General features: G+C 34.5%; 1 protein-coding gene across 1 annotated transcript; it reads left to right on the forward strand.

Annotated features, from left to right (window-relative positions):
* Positions 1 to 15,591: 15,591 nt before the first annotated feature.
* On the forward strand, positions 15,592 to 19,488 carry LOC120067138 (UV-stimulated scaffold protein A homolog). The gene is made up of 2 exons (XM_039018577.1): positions 15,592 to 16,323; positions 17,541 to 19,488. Exons 1-2 carry the CDS (start codon positions 16,132 to 16,134, stop codon positions 19,290 to 19,292), a joined length of 1,944 nt encoding a protein of 647 aa, XP_038874505.1. The 5' UTR covers positions 15,592 to 16,131; the 3' UTR covers positions 19,293 to 19,488.
* The last annotated feature ends 801 nt before the right edge of the window (positions 19,489 to 20,289 follow it).

The following is a 20,289-nucleotide window of genomic DNA, read 5'->3' on the forward strand; positions in this document are numbered from 1 at the left end:
AAAAAGTAACTATTTCATGGTTCAGTCTTATGCAAACTCTTTACATAGGACACCCTCACTCACATATCTCTATATGAACGATTCAGGATCACATCGTTTGTACTAACTACAAAGTGGGACGCATCCATAGTGTCCCCAGAATAAGGCGTCCAACCTTATTCATATATTATAGACCATTTTGGCTATATATTTAAATTTGATCCACATTTATGTCACTACATAAAGTTCAAACTACATTAAATAGTCTCAGGACCTTAGTTTATTGGATTTAAGATTACAATTTCAATAACAAATTTATCGAAAAACAAAACAGATTATGTTTATTAATTTACAAACTACGAGTTTTAGGACATAAAATCCAACAGTCCCCAGCTATTTACCCAGTCTTACCCCTTAAATGGGAGGCTTATTGAGCCAGCACTGCTGAGTTGCTCTCACCCATGCAGATCTAAGGATAATCTCTAATAAACAGGCGTTCATAGTTAGCTCAGGATTGAGATCGAGTTACCTAGGTCATCAAATTTGAATTAGTCAGCTCTATACAGTAAACAGTGTTATAAAGCAAGAGTGACTAAGTCGTCGTCTAATCTTATACAAACTCATTGCTCACATATCTCTATATGAACGATTCAGGATCACATCGTTTGTACTTACTATAAAGTGGGCCGCATCCATAGTATCCCCTGAACAAGGTGCTCAACCTTATCTCTATACTATAGACCATTTTAGGCTATATACTCGAACTTAATTCATGCTTTATGTCATCACATAAAGTTCAAGTCTACATTAAATAGCTACAGGACCTTAGTTTATTGGATTCAAGATTACAATTTCAATAACAATTTTATCGAAAAACAAAACATAATATGTTTATCAATTTACAAACTACGAGTTTTAGGACATAAAATCCAACACTGAATGTATAAGCTTTAAGGGTTCTTTGGTTAAAAATTTGATCATCTTATCTCCAAGATAAGACACACATAAAGTCAAAAGATTTTGTCTTCTAACTTATTTAGATGACCACTTTTAACGTTCTTCTTAATCTCATTAAGATATTATATGACAAAATTTTCAATTACCAAAGATAAGTACTAGAATACACCTTTTGTCTTATTACTTTTTTCAGCTATTTTACATATCTAAAAATTTGAACTGGCCTTTATCTTGGTTGGTTTTAAATTAAAAGTTTCTTTATGGTAGAACAAATATATAATATATCTTTTTTGATTGAACATTTCATTTACAACAGAAGGATTTTATACAACTTGTCATTTACAAAAGATAAAACAACTTTCATTACATTAATAAAAGTACAAAGATTTATCTTTTGTCAGAAACTTCAAGATCTCCCATTGGTCTTTCTGAGATACTTTCCCATATTCACAACCAGGAGCATTATCTCATTTGCAAGAAACCCTCAGGAACTAATTTCCTCGTTTTGCTTTCTCTGCTCTTTTCTTTCCAAGGTATTGTGGGCAGTTTCTCTTCTAGTGCCCATCCTCGTTTCAGTAGAAATATTTTCCCTTGTCTGTAGCTTTGGCCTTGCCTTTGCGGCCAGTAGAAGTTTTCTTTACTGAGGGTTGATTACCCTTAGATTTGTATAGGTGAGGGTTGGCTCAACAACATCGACTCAATAAGATTCTCATTTCAAGGGTAAGACTGGATAGATAGCTGGGGACATAGGGTGCAAGATGGAATTCATTCCTACCCGCTTTTAGGCATAGTAGAGAGGTTGTTCCCGTGTTGATTCTGAGTCTTGAACAAAAGGCTCCACCCTCTCATTGGCGGCTCTGATACCAATTGTTGGAGAGGTACCAGCACGCAGCAAAAGCGACGGGGATCAATAAGCACTCTAATTCATTAATTTTGATAGAAAAGAAAGCATGCTTAAATAGAATTTAATGGGTTTCAAGAACATACCTTTGAAGAACCGTTGAAATCTTGATTTCTAGCTGTAAATTCCTTCAAATCTTTGTGTTGACCACCACAAGATCTTCCCTACTATTCTCTTGGTGCTCTATATTGAGTTGTGGGACTCAAAATAAGCTGGACTCAAAGAGAACTTGGAGAATGCTCACTGCAACAACTCTTCCCTTTGATTCTAGCTTATTTTGTGGAATTTGCAGCTGGAAATCAAGATTTCAACGGTTCTTCAAAGGTATGTTCTTGAAACCCATTAAATTCCGTTTAAGCATGTTTTTTTTTCTGCCAAAATTAATGAATTAGAGTGCTTATCGATCTCTGTCGCTTCCGCTGCGTGTTGGTACCTCTCCAACAATTGGTATCAGAACCGCCAATGAGAGGGCAGGGCCCCTTGTTCAAGACTTAGAATCAGCACTTAAAGGAATAACCTCTCTACTATCCCTAAAAGTGGGTAGGAGTGAATTCCATCTTGTACCCTATGTCCCCAGCTATCTATCCAGTCTTACCCCTAAAATGGGAGTCTTATTGAGTCGGCATTGTTGAGCCAACCCTCACCTATGCAAATCTAAAGGTAATCCCGAAAAGATAGGAGTTCATAGTTAGCTCAGGATTAAGGTCATGTTACCTAAGTCATCGCTTTGAAATAGTCAGTCTTAAATAGTAAACAACATTATAAAGTAAGAGTGATTAATTTCGTGGTCTGATCTTGTACAAACCGTTTTGCACAAGGACGCCCCCACTTCTCATGTTCCAACATGAATGAATTAGGATCACTTCGTTTGTAGCGCTTTACAACTCCTTGTAACAACTACAGAGTAGGACGCATCTAATAGTGTTACCAGAATAAGGTACCCAACCTTATTCATATACTATAGATCATTTTGACTATTTACTTGAACTTGATCCACCTTTATGTCTCCATATAAAGTTCAAGTACTCATCCAATAGTCAAGGGACTTTTAGGTTTATTGGATTTCTATTAAGCGATACATCTATTCAATAACACCTTTATTGAATTTTCAGAATAAGTTCCATTGTTTACATACCACGAGTTTTTAGGACGTAAAACCCAACAAACTCCCACTTGGACTAAAACTCCAGTGGTAACTTATATATCCGATATATAAGACCGAGTTTCTGAGTTTTATAAAGAAATACAATAAACTAGGGCATCCCATACCCATCTTTTACCATCCGGTATCTCTATACTCAATAATTAAATGCCCAAAACATCGGGCAATTATAACTTTAAACACCTTTAAAGTACTAAATTCAAGGCCAATTTCAAAACCATCCAATATGAAAAACCCATACATTCAAAATGCAATATGCACCCACCAAAAGTCTGAATTAAAATTGGAAAATAAAAAATTGAGACTCAAACAACCTGGTTTTGATATCAATTGAAGGGATTGAAATTCCCCACATCAAAAGAAATCATGTTCCAATTTTAATTTTACAAAACAATAATTAGAGGAAGGAAACATAAGATAAAAAAACAAATTAAATATACTTTCTACTGTACAAGAAGAAGAATAAGGGTTAGGATATCGCATACCCGTTGAAGATTTATTTTTCACATTCCTCTCCATAACGTATTGTCTTCCTCGATATTCTCAGGGACAGGAATCGTGAAAAGTTGTGGGCTTGCACCCAACTTTGGTAAGGAAGGAGGAGAGAGCTTGAGAGATCTTTCTAAGAAAACAATTTTCTACAGAATCCCATTTTTCATAGAGAGAACGAGAGGAAAAGAGGAGATCGAGAGAGTACACCTCACATCCTCTCTCTTTTTTAGTTTGTTGGGAGTTTGAGAAGATCATGGGCGAGGGAGTTACAATTCCCTCCCCTTTAATTTTATTAATTCAAATTAAAATTTTTGAATTTTAATAATATACATATACATATACATATATAAACTAACTTAATATATACAAATATTAAACTATATATTATATCACATATAACATATAACCTATATAATATAAACTATAGTTTTTATATAAATCACATTCATATAATTTAATATTTGAATCACATTCAAATAACAACCCCTCACATCAAACTATATGAATTTAATATGAATCATATTCATCTTAATTTTAACATATAATTTCTATATGGATCATGTTTACATAATTAACATTTTAAGTATATTCAAATATTTATTTCTCTCATAAATTTAATATGAATCATATTCACATTAAATTTTAACACAGTTTTTATATGAATTTTATTCATATAATTAATATTTGAATCTTATTCAAATATTTATCTCTCTCATAAAACTATATAAATTTAATATGAATCATATTCACACGAAATTTTAACATATAGTTTTTATATGAATCATATTCATATATTTAATATTTGAATCATATTTAAATATTTATTTCTCTCATAAAAAATGTATCAACATACATTATATTATATAATGTATCAATATACATTATTTAATGTATCTTATACAATTAATTTTTTTAATTAATTTGAACAATTCAAATCACACCAAAATTAATTTGATTCCTATCAGTCCTCATTGAGCCGACGAATGGACCTTATGGACTTATAAATTGAAGCTCCAATAATACGAGATTAATTGATTAAACTCTTTCAATCAAATTAACCAACATTCATTAACTGTCGGTCACTTCGTTAAATACCAACAACTAAACTCTTCATACTATAGATATATTTACGTGTCCATTGGATATAATTAATCAACAATACGTTGAACCTTCACAAATTGCTCGTAAGTACAGTTGAGTCAAATTATCATTTTACTCATATAGTTACAACTAACTTCTGAAGTACCACTAATCCCTCTAATGAATAATGAGTCATAGTCTAACTATGACCGAATCCCTTTTAGGCCAGGAGAGGTTTGTTGGGGTTGATGCCCTAAATCTCGTAAGGTTCTATAGTTTGTAATTATATTGTACAGACATTTTATTTATGTAATAAAATATGTGATGTTTTATTTCAAATTAGTTGCATTAACCACAAACCAATAAACTAACATCCAAGGTTATTTTGTAGCCTAAACATGTATGTAGAGACATACGAGTGGATCATGTTTAAGTGATAACTTAAATGGTCTATAGTAGATGGATAAGGTTGGATACCTTATCCTGGTGAAACTACGACTATGGCCCGCTTTGAAGATATTACAATAGTTGTAAAGTGCTATAAATGATCTGATCCCTATCATTCATATATATATAATAACTTTTTGGAAAAATAGTATTTTTTCTCACCACAACATGCAATAGTGGAAGGGTAAGGCTTTAGTCTTCATCTTCCTAAAAGAACACATAGAGTTCAGTGATCTCAGGATTTCCCTCTTCCATTCTCTTTATTTCTCTCAATTAATCTCTTTTTCCTCACCGAAATAGCCAGAGCCCCACTCCTCCTGGATTCTCATCCAGAGAATACCAAGGTCACCTTTGTGGTAGTACCCAATTGAAGTTCAAGGGAATTCACGCGAAGATTGGTTTCTTCAAAGGTAAGGGTTTTAAACACAATTTCTTTCTTCTTTTGTTATATATATATATACACACACACACATAACCATGTTGTAATTCTTAATTAAATGCATAATTTATGTTCTTTCTCTGTAAAATTTACGTTATGTGAAATTTGGGGAAATTGTGATGATTTGCTTCCACTCAAGAACCCTAACAAGGTTCCTTCAATTGGTATCCAAGCCATTGATTTTGATCACAATTTTCCCTAATTTTCATAATGTTTTTCTTACAGTATTGGTGGGTAAATCATTTTGTTTATTCATATGATGAATCTCTGTTGAATGGTTTGTATTTAATGGATGGACGGGATTGGATGTCTTAGATTTGTTTTTTTTTTACAATTTTTTTTTTGTAAAGGTCCATGTTTTTTGGGCATAATTTGCTATCGAGTCTGTATTGATTGTCCTTAAGTCATTTGTTATGGTTCCTACGAATTCTGGAGAAAACGAGGTGAAAAACGGTGGAGTTTGAAGCAGTTCGAAATTGTACAGTGGGCGACTGTACAGTAGCGTCGTGATGTTGTGCCCTGCGATGCGGCGAGCAAAGGAAAACTTTGTAACATCGCAACACTAGGGCACGACGTCGTGATGCTCTGAAACAGAGTTTTCATGTTTTTTAGCTCTGGTTCGCGCGTGGTTCTAGATCTGTTGGTTCGATTTAGTTCGTGGGTTCATCTAGACCAGTTCCTGGTCTGGTTCGAGCGGTTTAAGGCCTGACTCACCATTTTTGAACCAGATGGATATTATTATTTTGTAATAGTTAGATTTAAATTTCCTTTAAGGTGTCCAATTCTGGTTCGTTAATTGCTTTTATATTATACATGTGATGTATAATTTGTTTTATTAATTATTATATGCCATAGAGTATGTCATATACTATAAAATCCTACCATAGGTTATGCATTTATTTTCATGCATCATTTATATTATAAGTGTTATAATATAGGTATATACATGATTTAATTAATATAGTATGCTCAAGCATCATATAGATAAATGTTATAATATATGCATGCATGCATTAATAGCATATCCATGTACCATTTATATTATAATTGTTATAATATATGGTTCAATAAATGTATGGATGTATGCTACAGTATGTTTCATTACCTTATTATATAAATGTTATATATAGTGAAATGAAATTGCATGATGCATGACACTACCTTAGATAATTTATAAATGTTATAATTGACTAAAATATGTCAAAGCATGCAATGTATGTTTTAATTTGTTTCATTTATTTATATTGGTTATAACTAAATGAAATTAGAAATTAAAATCGATAATTTAGAATTACATGCAAACCTTAGGTTAAAATCATCTTTTAAAATTGTTTTAAAACATGACTCGAATAGACCTAAGATCATGTTTCCAAAGAGATTAGAAATTTAATTTTAATCTTTTATTCGGTTTAATAGGATTAAATTGATTCTTAATAAAAGATTAACTTTGTAACAAGTGTATCTATAAGGGACCTTTTCTCTAAGGCAAATTCTGGCTAGGCTGGGGTATTTAAGTTGACGGAAACGTAATACCCCTACCTGGGAGCTTACCTGGAAAGGTGAATTAGGTAGATTTGCTACAAGCATGCAAGTTTGATTAAAGTTTGTCGAAGAGTTTAATAGACCTTAATCAAAATTGTTTAACTATCCAAAAGCAAGTTTTGTTTTTTTGGCAAATTAAGCTTTCACTAATTTAAAATTAGTAGCCATTTTTTCCTAAGTTAATTAACCCTAGGTAAAACACTTATGAGAGGAAGACGAGGTATGTGATACTTCATTTTTTCTCTTCACGTTTCTCCCTTAAAGTTCATATTGTGATATATATACTCGACCTCGAGGCACCTTGAGTGTTCCCCCTACGGATGACATTTGTATAAATCAATATCAAGGTGAATGGAGAGAGTAATTATAGTAAGTGGGGGCGAGAAGTATGACAACACATCCATCGGTCTCTCTCATTAGATTGAAGTAAAGTTTCATGCATGATCTCGTGGCACCTTGAGTGTCCCCCTATAGGATGCCATTTTTACATGATGTTTTATTCAAACTCCAACAATGGATAGGGTTACTTTAGTTTCATGCCTTAATTGATTTTTTCCCTACGGTTGGCTCATTGGAACGGAACTCTAGAACTTAAAATGAGGGGTTACACTTACAAGAATTTTTAAGCGAGTTTAACAAATTATGGATCGAACAATGGCGACTAATAGTGACAGTAACAAAGAGTTGTTCTATCTATTAATTGAGATTGTCTCATTTCAGTGAAGGGGCACTTGATCACCCTACAGTGACTTTTGTCCCGCCTCACTGAAACATCATTGCAAAATAGATGTCAATTAAGATACATTATACTATTTTGCTAAAAATTGATTGGTTATCTTGATGGTTTAATGCAATTAGACTAATTATAAATTATTTGTATGGTTTCAACAAACTTCTTTAAATATGACTTCCGCTACCCTAAATTTACTCGCTGCTGACAAACTAACGGGCGAAAATTACACTTTGTGGAAAAATATGATCAACACAATCTTTATCATCGATGACCTTCGTTTTGTCCTTATAGAGGAACGTCCTCCCATTTTAGTTCTCAATGTTACTCGAAATGTTTGAGAAGTATACGAGCGATGGACACGGACAAACGAGAAGGTCCGAACGTATATCTTGGCAAGCCTTTCCGAAGTCTTGGCCAAGAAGTATGAGCCCATACTCACGGCCCGTAAGATTGTAGAGTCCCTGAGGGGAATGTTTAGACAACTGTCTGCACAGCTTAAGCATGATGCTCTCAAACACATTTTCAATACCCATATACAAGGAGGGACATGTGTTCGAGAATATGTTCTCAACATGATGATCCACTTCAACATGGCAGAGATGAATGAGTCTGTCATCGATGAAGCCAGTCAGGTTAGCTTCATTCTGGAATTTTTCCCTGAAAGTTTCCTACAGTTCCGTAGAAATGTTGTTATGAACAGGATTGACTACAACCTGACCACCTTGCTCAACAAGCTACAGACCTTCTAGTCCTTAATGAAAACGAAGGAACAGAAGGTTAAAGCAAAGTTGCTTCATCCTCTAAAAAGTTCCATAAAGGTTCGACCTTTAGGACAAAGTCTGTACCTTCCTCTTTCGACACCAAAAAGTGGAAGGAGAAGAAAGGTGGAAAGATGAAAGCTAACCCTCCAACTGCTACCCAAAAGAGGAAGAGAGCCAAGGTTGCAAAGGGAATCTGTTTCCATTACAACTAGGAGGGACATTTGAAGAGGAACTGTCCAAATACTTGGCGGAAAGGAAGAAGGTCAAACAAGGTAAATATGATTTGCTTGTTTTGGAAACTTGTTTAGTGGAGAATGATGATTCAGCCTGGATAATTGATTAAAGCGCCATTAACTACGTTTTTTCTTCATTTTAGGGAATTAATTTCTGGCGACAACTGGAAGCCAGAGAGATAACGATGCGGGTTAGAACTGGGCACGTCGTCTCAGTTGTGGCAATGGGAGGTCTCCAGTTAACTTTACAAAATAGATATATCTTGTTAGAAAATGTATATGTAGTTTCTAATTTGAAGAGGAACTTAATTTCTGTAAAGTATTTATTTCAAAGAATGGTGTCAATATTTATTCAGTTAAACTGGAAAATAATTTGTATGCGCTAAGACTGTCTGCAATTAAAGTCTTCTATAACATTGAAATATTTAAAACTGTGGCAACTCAACGTAAAAGACTTAAAATTTCTCCTAAAGAAAATGCCCAACTTTGGCATCTAAGATTAGAACACATCAATCTCAATAGGATTGAGAGATTGGTGAAGAATGGATTTCTAAGCTAGTTAGAAGATTTTTTTTTTTTACCTGTGTGTGAGTCATGCCTTGAAGGAAAAATGACTAAAAGTTCTTTTACTAGAAAAGGTCACAAGGCCAAAGAATCTCTATAGCTGGTACATTCATACCTCTGTGGTCCGATGAATGTCAAAGTAAGGGGAGGTTTTGAATATTTCATCACCTTTATTGATGATGATTCAAGATATGGGTATGCTTATTTAATGCAATATAAGTCTGAATCTTTTGAAAAGTTCAAAGAATTCAAGGTTGGAGTTGAAAATGCATTAAATAGAACAATTAAGACATTTCGATTTGATCGAGGTGGAGAGTTTTTTTATCTAACATTCTAGAACTATTTGATAGAGCATGGAATTGTATCTCAACTCTTAGCACTTGGTATACCTCCAGAATGGTGTATCAAAAAGGAGAAATCGAACCCTTTTGGACATGGTTCGGTCTATGATGAGTTATGCTTCCTTACCTAATTCATTTTGGGGTTTTGCAATACAGATTGCAGGGTATATTTTGAACTGTGTTCCATCCAAATGTGTTATCATAACACCTTTGGAGTTATGGAATGGTTATAAAGCTAGTCTATGTCATTTCAAAATCTAGGGTTACCGAGCATATGTGCTTGAAGCAAATCCTAAGAAACTAGAACCTCGTTCAAAACTGTGCCTATTTGCAGGCTACCCTAAAGGAACGAAAGGTGATTACTTCTTCGACCCTAAAGAAAATAAAGTGTTTGTGTTGACAAACACTACTTTTCTAGAAGAATACCACATAAGGGAGCACAAGCCCCGCAGTAAGGTTGTGTTGAATGAACTTTTCAAAGAAACTACTAAACTTTTAACAAGAGTTGTTGAATTTGGATAATCTAGTAGGTCAAATCCACCTCAAATGTTGAGGGAACCTCGACACAGTGGGAGGGTCACGAATCCACCTATCCATTGCATGGGTTTAATAGAAATTCTACCTATGGTAGCTGACCGAGATGTTGATGATCCATTGTCTTACAAGAAGGCCTCATTGTCTTACAAGAAGGCAATAAAGGATATTGACAAAGATGAGTGGATCAAAGCTATGAATCTCGAAATGGAGTCGATGTACTTCAATTCGGTTTGGGATCTTATAGATCTACCTGATAGAGTTAAACCTATAGGTTACAAATGGATCTACAAAAGAAAACAGGGTGCTGCCGAGATGGTGCAAACCTTCAAGGCTAGACTAATGGCAAATGGTTATACTCAAGTTGAAGGAGTTGACTATGAGGAGACTTTCTCACCTGTTGCCATGTTGAAGTCTATCAGAATCCTTCTGTTCATTACCTCATATCATGATTAAGAGATTTGACAAATGGACGTCAAGATTGCTTTTCTGAATGACAATCTTGAAGAGACCATTTATATGAAGCAGACCGAGGGATTCATAGCCCAAGATCAAAAGCAAAAGGTTTACAGGATTAATTGGTCCATTTATGGACTGAAGTAAACTTCTCGATCTTGTAATATAAGCTTTAATACTGCGATCAAATATTATGACCTTGGTTAGAACGTTGATGAGTCTTGTGTATACAAAAGGATTAACAACAGTTCAGTAGCTTTCTTAGTGTTATATGTAGACGATATCCTACTTAATGGGAATGATGTAGGTCTACTGACTGAAGTTAAGAGTTGGCTACTGACCCAATTCCAAACGAAAGATTTGGGAGAGACTCAGTTTGTTCTAGGAATCCAGATCTTTAGAGATCAAAAGAACAAAAAGCTAACTTTGTCTAAAGCATCATACATTGACAAGATGCTTGTCAAGTATTTAATGCAGAACTCCAAGAGAGGTTTATTACCTTTTAGGCATGGAGTCATATTGTCTAAGGAATGGTATCCTAAGTGAAGGAACTCTATACAAAGAGAACTAGTGAGCGGAAGCAAGATCGTTCCAAACCCCATTGTGACAGAACATACACAATCAAACAACAATAGTTATGCATATAAACTTAAAATTACAGCATGTTTCCAAAGGAAAATACTACAGATCAAGTGAACTTACCCTTGAAGAACTTTTCTTCTTGTTTCCCTCGATCTAACAGTACAAACGTTCAGCAGCACGAACAACACGCCTCAGCATACACCCCAACAAATATAAATCTTTTTCACTAATGAAAATGAAACATATCAATCATTTGATCATATAATATAAATTTATAATATAGTATGATACATGAGTATGCTTAATGATACATGTTATCATATGATATAACAATTATATTCATCATGATGCATGAGCCTGCTTATAATATCATGCAACTATGTAATATGACATTTATATTAACTATGATGTACGATAAATGTTTATCGTAAGGTGAGATTTTTAAAACTATATGGCATACATTATGTAACATATGAATTTAATCATACATCACAAGTAAAATTAAATAAACAACAAGATTGGACCTAATTTTGATACCCTAAAAAATAATTAAATCAATATAATTCGAAAAAATAAAAAAATAAAACTGCTGCCAAAGCTGAAATCGTCTCCACTACCCTAATTATGGGAGATGTTTACATTTTAACAAAAAATGGAATATTTTTCTTCCTCCTTCTTTGAAAAATGTGTGATTTGAATTTTTTTCTTATAAATTTCTCTCATACATCTCCTACTCCCTTCTCCCAAAATTAATTGTTGTGAGCCCACAACTTCGCATCGATTCTCTTCCTTTAGAATAACGAGGGAAGTCTTGTGGTGGTGTTTCCCTTGTTTTAACTGTATTGCTGCGTTGGTGAGACTGAAAGGGAGAAGAAACATGACCGTTCGTGAGATCGGGAGAGGAAGCTTGAAGAATTTTTGTCTTTAAGAGTAAGTTCTCAAATTTCTCTCTTTCCTCTCCAAAGTTGTTGTGTAATTTGATTTATTGTTTATCCTGTGAATTTTGTTCATGTTTCTCTGAGTTTTATGTTTTTAATCAATTGAAAATTAAAATATATGGCGTTCATACACTTCCGCCTGGGATTCAATCCCTTCAGCCGTAAAATAACACTGCGCTCCATGCAGCGTTGCTACGTTCGACCTCAATGTTGCAACATTGTTGCCGAACATAGCTACGTTGGGCTTTCTATGTTGCAGCATAAAGTACAATGTCGTAGTCGCTCCATCACAGATTGCAATGTTCTGCTTTGTTCTTTGTCTGATTAGCTCTGTTTTTTTATCTCAACCCTCAGCAACGCTTGCCAATCTTCAAAACGGACTTACAGGCTCGATAGCATAAAGTAGATACCCGAAACAATAGGCCCTTACAACTTTAATCAACATTAAAATAGTAAATCTAAGTGCTAAAATCAAAATTATCCAATTTTACAAACCAACATTCATAATGTAGAACACCCATCCTTTCTCCGATTTTCTTAAAATAAATAAATAAATAAATGTACGATTTGACTCTGATACCAACAAGGAATCGAATTCCTCACGGAAGCATGTGAACGTCATGCATTTGGAGGTCAATTTGAAAATATAAAATACAGAGAAAATAAATAGGATAAACAATGTTAATTTAAGTATGCTACTGAGAGATGAAGAAGACATCACAATGAATTTACCCTTAAAGAAATCGTTCTTCACGTGCTCCTCTCTGAAGTCATGAACAAAGATCTTCCTCACAAACACAGTAAGACCAAATAACTTTTCTTGGACACCACCACCAAAGTTTTCCTTGGTTATTCTCAAGGTAAGGATTAATATAGAGTTGTGGGTTCTCTACTTAATTTTGGTGAGGGAATTGATTTCTTTTAGAGAGAGTTTTTGAGAGGAAGAAGAATTACAGAGAAGAAAATAACGTACTGTCTCTTCTCAAAACTTTATGCAGAATTATGTGAAAGAGAAGGAGGGAGGAGTTATTCTCCACTATCATGATGAAATAACTCTCAAGGGAGTTATTCCTTAACTTAATTTAAAGAGTTACATTAATACTAACTTTAATGTAAAGAACTTTATATTAAATTAAAACTTTGTATATACCATATATGATATAATCACCAGAAGTTTAAATCATATTCAAACTATATTCTCTCACAAAACCTAGTTTTAATATGAATCATATTCATATTAATTTTAACCTTTAGTTTTATTTGAATCTCATTCATATAATTAGTATTTGAATCATATTCAAATATTTATCTCTCTCATTAAACTTTATATTATAAAGTATCCATATACATTATATTAATTGTATCTCATACAATTAATTCCCTTTAATTAATACGAATAATTCAAATTAATCCAAAATTAATTGATTATTATATAACTTTTATTGAGGTAGTAAGGGGACCTCATGAACCTAGAAATTAGAAGCTCCAACGATACGAGATTAATTAATTAAACCCTTTAATTAAATTAATCAAAATTCATTGACTGTGGTCACTTCATTAAAGATTGACAGTTGTACTCTTCACATTGTAGATATATTTTGGTGTCCATGGATATAACCAAGTAACAATAAATTGACCCTTCACAAATTGCTCGTAACTACAACTGGGTCAAATTATCGTTTTACCCCTGTAGTTACATTTAACTCTTTAAGTACCACTGATCCCTCTAATGAACAATTAATTATAGTCCAACTATAGACTATACCCCTCTCTGGCTAGTAAATAGTGAAGGCTTTCATTGTTCAAGATCCAGAATCAACCCTTAAGGGAGTAATTCATCTACTTTTCCTATGATTGGGAAGAAGTGAATTCCGCCTTGTGTAGCTGTGTTCCTAGTTCCCTACTCGAATAAATCTCCAAAATGGTAAGCATATTTAAGTTGGCAAAGCTGGCCAGTCTCACCCATACAGATCAAAAGATTGCCCTTATAGGCAGAAGTTCACAACTCACTCAGGATTAAGGTTAAGTTACCTATGGTCATCATAATAAAATGTAAGTCTTTTCAAGTAATGGCGTTATAAAGAAAGACTAGTCATTTCGTGGTCCAGTCTTATAGAAACTCTTTGTATAAAATACGTTGTACTCCTGAGAAGAGATTGTGTCGTTTGTGACTTGGAGAGGAAACATCATGAAGAGGGGTCTTCAAAGGTGAGTTCCTCATAATCTCTTATTTTTCTATCAATAGTATACTTAAATTAGCATGTTTGTTATGTTTAATTTCTCTATATTTTATGTTTTTAAAATTGATCTCCAGATGCATGGTTCACACGTTTCTACGAGGAATTCGATTCCCTCACTGTAGTATATGGATAAAGTTAAATGTCTTATCCTTGTGACACTACGGATGTGACCCACTTTGTAATTGTTACAATTATTGTAAAGTATTACAAACGAGATCTTAATCGCTCACGTGGAGACATGTGAGTGGGGGTATTATGTACAAAGAGTTTGTATAAGACCGAACCGCAAAATGATTAATCTCTCTTTATAACACTATTGATTGAACAAATTAACATTTTATAGGATGACCATAGGTGACTCGACCTTAATTTTGGGTGAGTTATGAACTCTTGTCTATGAAGGCGATCCTTTGATTTGTATGTATGAGAGTGGCCATACTCACCGACTCAATATATCTACTATTTTGGGGATTTGTCCTTGTAGGGAGCTAGGAACATAACTACACAAGATGGAATTCATTCATTCGCGTCTTTTGGGTAAGTAGACGAATTGCTCACTTGAATGCTGACTCCAGGTCTTGAACAATGGGACTCCTCCCTCTCACTAGACTTGGAGAGTTTTGTTTGTGGTAGGACCATAAACATGTTATTTATTAGAAGATCAATGGGACTTAAGAAATTGATGTAATTACAGGAGTAAAACGATAATTTTGACCCGAGGATAATTTTGATCCAGCTGTAATTATGAGTGTTCGTGAAGGATCGACTTACTGTCGATTGGTTATATTCCTAAATAACTAAGCAAAACAAGTGCATACCCACCCTAAATCACCCAAAACACATATAAAAATGATTTGGAGTTAGACATTTCAAGTTCGAAGTTAGAACTTGAAAGATAGTTCCGAGATATTGTGAGATAAGAGCCAGTACCTAAAAAGCTAACTAAAACATGTGCATACTCATCTTAAGTCACATATAAAAATGATAGTATCTAAAAAGCTATTTAAATCATACGTAACCCCATCCCTAAACACTTAAAGCACATAGAAAAATTATTTGTGAGATATTTACGAGATGAAAACATGATTTCGACCTAAAAACAATATCTTCAAAAACTAGTTAAAACACGTTCATCCCCACTCTAAATCATCTAAAACACATATAAACATGATTTTGACTTCTCAAAGACCCCAAAAGTCTCTAACCCTTGAAATTTGTCTTATTTTTGGCAATTTTCTAATCAACAAGTGGATTGGAGAGAGGATAAAGCACAGCACACTCATGAACGGAAACGTCGAGATCTTCAACAATTTACCAAAAACATAACCAAATTTGGAAAAGAAAGAAGAAGAAGAAGGAAAAAAAAGAAAAAAAAACTTCCGCCCACCTTTGTTTACCCCGAAAGCTTCTACATTCTTCCTCTCTTCCAATCCCTCACCCATGGCTGAACCGTTTCGATTGGAAGAAGATCTCTCCACAAAATGGATTATGGAATTGAAGACCAAAGTTGTTCATATTAAGATCGCCGCCTCCGATCTCAATGCTACATAATTTCTGATCCCTTTCTGATTTCTTATCCGATTCAACCACGCTGGATAATTCTCTAATCTTTTCTCGCCGTTGGATTTGCATCACACGGTGCCGGTGCCGCCGTCGCGGTCGTACTATACCCGACCCGAGAGTGGAGTAATATATATATATATATTGCCGCTGTTGAAAATTCCGGATGGTGTCTCTGTTTGTTTGACTAATGATCATGATGGAAGAGCGAGGAGAGGGAGCTAAGGTTAGGGTTTTGATCGAGAAGGCTACGAACTCCACGGATTCGGAGGTCCATCCTCGGCTTCTCAAGGCTATCAAATCGGTTGTTCGGAATTCCGATCCAGAGCTTCGAGTCGCCGCCCAAACTCTTATGGACCTTATGAAGCGCGACCATTCTCAGGTTTCTTGTCTAATTTTATTATTATTATTATTTATTTTTTTTTGAATTTTAGATTTTATGTTCATGAGTTACAATTATTTGATGCAGGCTTGTTTTATGGCATATACGGTTCATTAGATTTTACCTGAAGTTTGTATTCGTTCGTTTCGGAATTTTCTTTTTGGTTTTTGCGTTCATTAGGTTCTCTGCCTTGGAATTGGATTGAAGTTTAGCTTAATTGACATCTTGACTTATGTAAGGACTGTTCATAGATGGAATAAGAAAAGAAATATTTTAAGAGAATTGCGTTAATTAGGGTCCTGCGGGCCATCGTAAATCTCCTTCTAAGAAAGGGGTTTCTTCTTTACGTGTTTTTTCTCTAAGCAATATCTCAAAGCAATAGGCGTAGTTACTGCAATCGTTGTTTGATTACAGTGCTTGGATTTTCAAGCCTTTTCAATGCACCATTGCCCTGGAATGATGTGCTTTGGCAAAAATTTTAGCACTATAGTTCATAAATTAGTGAAGAATTGAGTTTTGATGTTCTTGCGAGTTGCCACCCAGCTTGTAGATTTTGTACTGCAGGCTGCTTCACTGTCGTTCCTCTCTAGTTTACATGTGTTGTAAAATTGTTTCTTGACTGACTGCAAATTTTAATTTTCAAAACTAGTAGAAAGTGGATGACAAAATCGAAGAAACTTATATGGTAGAAATAGTGTTTAATGTTTATTAGCCTAATTTTTTAAAACTAAAAATCAAATGTTATCAAATGCGCTCTGTTGCATAAATCTCAGTTATAGGATTGACTTGTTCATCAAGATAAGCTCACGACGAGGAGTTCAGTAATTTTTATTTTGTTTAGGAGATCAGAAGTATTAGAGGTTATTACGCATATTTATTTATTCTGTAGTATAACGCAATATCTTTTGCTTTTTTTTTTTTTCTCTCTCATTGACTGGGAAGGTAGTGGAACTTTGGAGGGACCGAAGTGGTATAAGTGCTTGAGTTTGTCTTATCCGAGGCGTCGAGGGTTATTATCTTGATATGTCTTCTTTTTACAGTAGTATAGGACAAATTATAGGACTCAGAAAGAACCAAATGTCCTCTTTGTTACCGTGGTCTCATTGTTTCATCTTTTTGAGCTGTTGCAAATCATTGTGAAGAGAATAGCAACAGAGATTAGCCTGATAGCAATGGTCGAATTACATGAATCTTTGATCCTTTTTCTTTTTTGGCAGGTCCGCTATCTTACACTTCTGGTAATTGATGAACTTTTCATGAGATCAAAGCTTTTCAGATCTCTTGTCGTTGAGAAATTAGATCAACTGTTGACATTAAGTGTTGGATTCAGAAGAAATATGCTACTTCCTGAACCAGCAGCTGTGGCATCTATTTTGCGTTCAAAGGCAATAGAGTTTTTGGAGAAGTGGAACGATTCTTTTGGTATTTACCACAGAAAGCTTAGATTAGGTTATGACTACCTGAGGAACACTCTTCGACTCCAGTTTCCAAATATACAAGCAAATGCAATGCGGCTACAGCAAGAGAGGATGGAAAGAGAAAGAAGGTCAAAAGAGATACTGCTTGGCAAGTTTGAAATGTTGAAAGGGAATTTTTCTTCTATCAAGGAAGAAATTCAGTCGACTTTAGACGAGATCAAGGAGTGTTTGGATATTGTTCATTCTAAAGAGGATACCATTGCCATGATTCCTTTGGACGATGGCACTACGGAAGAGTTTCGATCTGTTGAGCTGAGACAGATCCGTCTTGATGCACTGAAAGAAGGAGAAACGGTTCATGAGAATCATGATAATAAAGTGATTTTTGATGCATTAAGGGAGCTTTATAAGCTCATGTCAAAACATCTGGTTTCCATCCAAGAGTGGACCTCTGTTCTTGTTAGGGTTGACTCAACGGACATAAGATTCAGGGATTCAGCCTTAAGGGAGTTCATCGATATACGAAATAGTCTACGTGCAGTGAAGAAGAGATGTGAAGAATTGGGTTCTAACTTTGCAGAAAGTGCAAACCATGATGACGAAGACGAAGATTTCTGGGAAGAAGGTCCGGTCGGAGTAATGGAGAATGGAGGTTCAAGGAAAAATGAAGATCTTGTTGTCGCGCCCACATCCAATGTGATTAAAAATGCAGACACTAAAACCAGTAGAGAGGCACATGTTGGCAATGCGGTGCCAAATGGTGAAGTTTGTAGTAGTAATCCATCCTCCTTGAGGAACAAGCTCTTAGCTGATGCTCCAGTTATTGAATGGGGGTCTTTCTTAAATACTTGGGATTCAAAGACGGAGATTCTAGCTAACCAGCGAGGATTAGAGCTTGAAAGCCACTGGGGTCGAGTAGACTACGATGCAACTATTCCTGCCGAGAAAATTGCAGAACTGAATGTCCGGGCTACACTTTACAAGGAAGATCAACCCGAAATTCAACCATGTCGTGCTCCTTTAAGGAAAGGAGGACTTTGTCCGAGAAGGGATCTAAAAGTGTGCCCATTTCATGGACCTATTGTGCCACGTGATGATGAAGGACGACCTTTGAATGTGAGCTCTTCATTGGATGAAACAACTCCTGATCTGGATATTGGATCTGTTGAAAAGCTAGCGAGACAGGCTGTGAAAAATGTACGTGCCCGAGATAAAGAGGCAGCAGAGAAGAGAGAACGTGACAAAAAAACACTGAAACGAGCCAAACTTGCAAAAATTAGAGAGCACAATGAAGTTGTTTTGCGCGACGCTGCATTGGCATCGACGTCAAGATCTTCTGCTCTGGGCGAACATATGGAAACAACCAGTGAAGGGACCGGATCAGCTCGGAATGAGAAGAAAACACTTGCGTCGATGCTGCGTAAGAAAGCATCGACGAAAGATAGGTTATCACAGAGACTGTTGGGTGCAAGGTCCAGGGCTTTAACTAAGAGGGAGCTTACACTGAATGAAGAGGCAAACTATAGAGAAGCATTTCCAAATCAGTGGTAAACTCACTCTCCCTCTCTTGTGGGTAATTTTAAGGTTGATTGTCCATAAGATGAAATTGTTTATTGGATAAAATTTTGTGTATATTTATTTATTTATTTCCCTCTCCCATGAAGCATTTGAGTAGAGCAAAGATAAAAGAAAAATACATTTATTTGCATATATATATATATATACCAGCAAGAAACATGTATGATGATGACGTGGAATCTTGTAGTTTAAATTTCAAGTAAAAAAAGTGGTGAGTTCTACAATTTATAAATTTTATCGTTGAAGATTATTCTAAAACATTAAGAAAATATTTATTCAACAAACTCATAAATGGATGAAAAGAGAGAGTTTGATTTTGAAGAAATGATATTAATGAAATTTTGAAATATAATATGTTATTTTTCTAATTTTTATTTTTGAAAAAATAAACAAATAATGTTCTAATAATATAAGAAATAAATTTTAAATAAGCAAAATATAAACTTATATAAAATCATAAAATTTAAATAAAGAATTATCATTCCATAAATAATTAATACTATTCCAAATTTATAATTGAAACTAGGCCTCCTTTACTTCCCAACTAAGAAGTGGGATTCATTTGATTACCTTTGATTCGTAATTGTGGGTCTCTATTTGTAACTAATAAAGTTTGAAAATTATATGGGATCCACTATTAAAAGGGAAAAAAATTGAAGGATTTTTAAGATTTTGCCATGGTTATTAATTATTGTTTCTTATCGATTTTGTTGTGACCTTAAAATCGGTAACGAAACTTAAATAAAGGTCCTTTCGTCGTTCTCAGTAAATTGATTTCATTGTGACCGTGAATCGAAGAAACTTATAGGGTAGAAATAGGGTAGACCTTAGTTATTAAATTTGAAAATTTTCTATTACTTTCTTAAGCTTAGATGATTTTATGTATGTTAAACACACCTTAACTACATATGATATGGTTTGCTACTAGACAAAAATTAACTTCTTTACAATACAAATAATATAAAGAAGT

The sequence above is a fragment of the Benincasa hispida genome, chromosome 12 (genome assembly GCF_009727055.1).
Source record: "Benincasa hispida cultivar B227 chromosome 12, ASM972705v1, whole genome shotgun sequence".
Classification (NCBI taxonomy): Eukaryota; Viridiplantae; Streptophyta; class Magnoliopsida; order Cucurbitales; family Cucurbitaceae; genus Benincasa; species Benincasa hispida.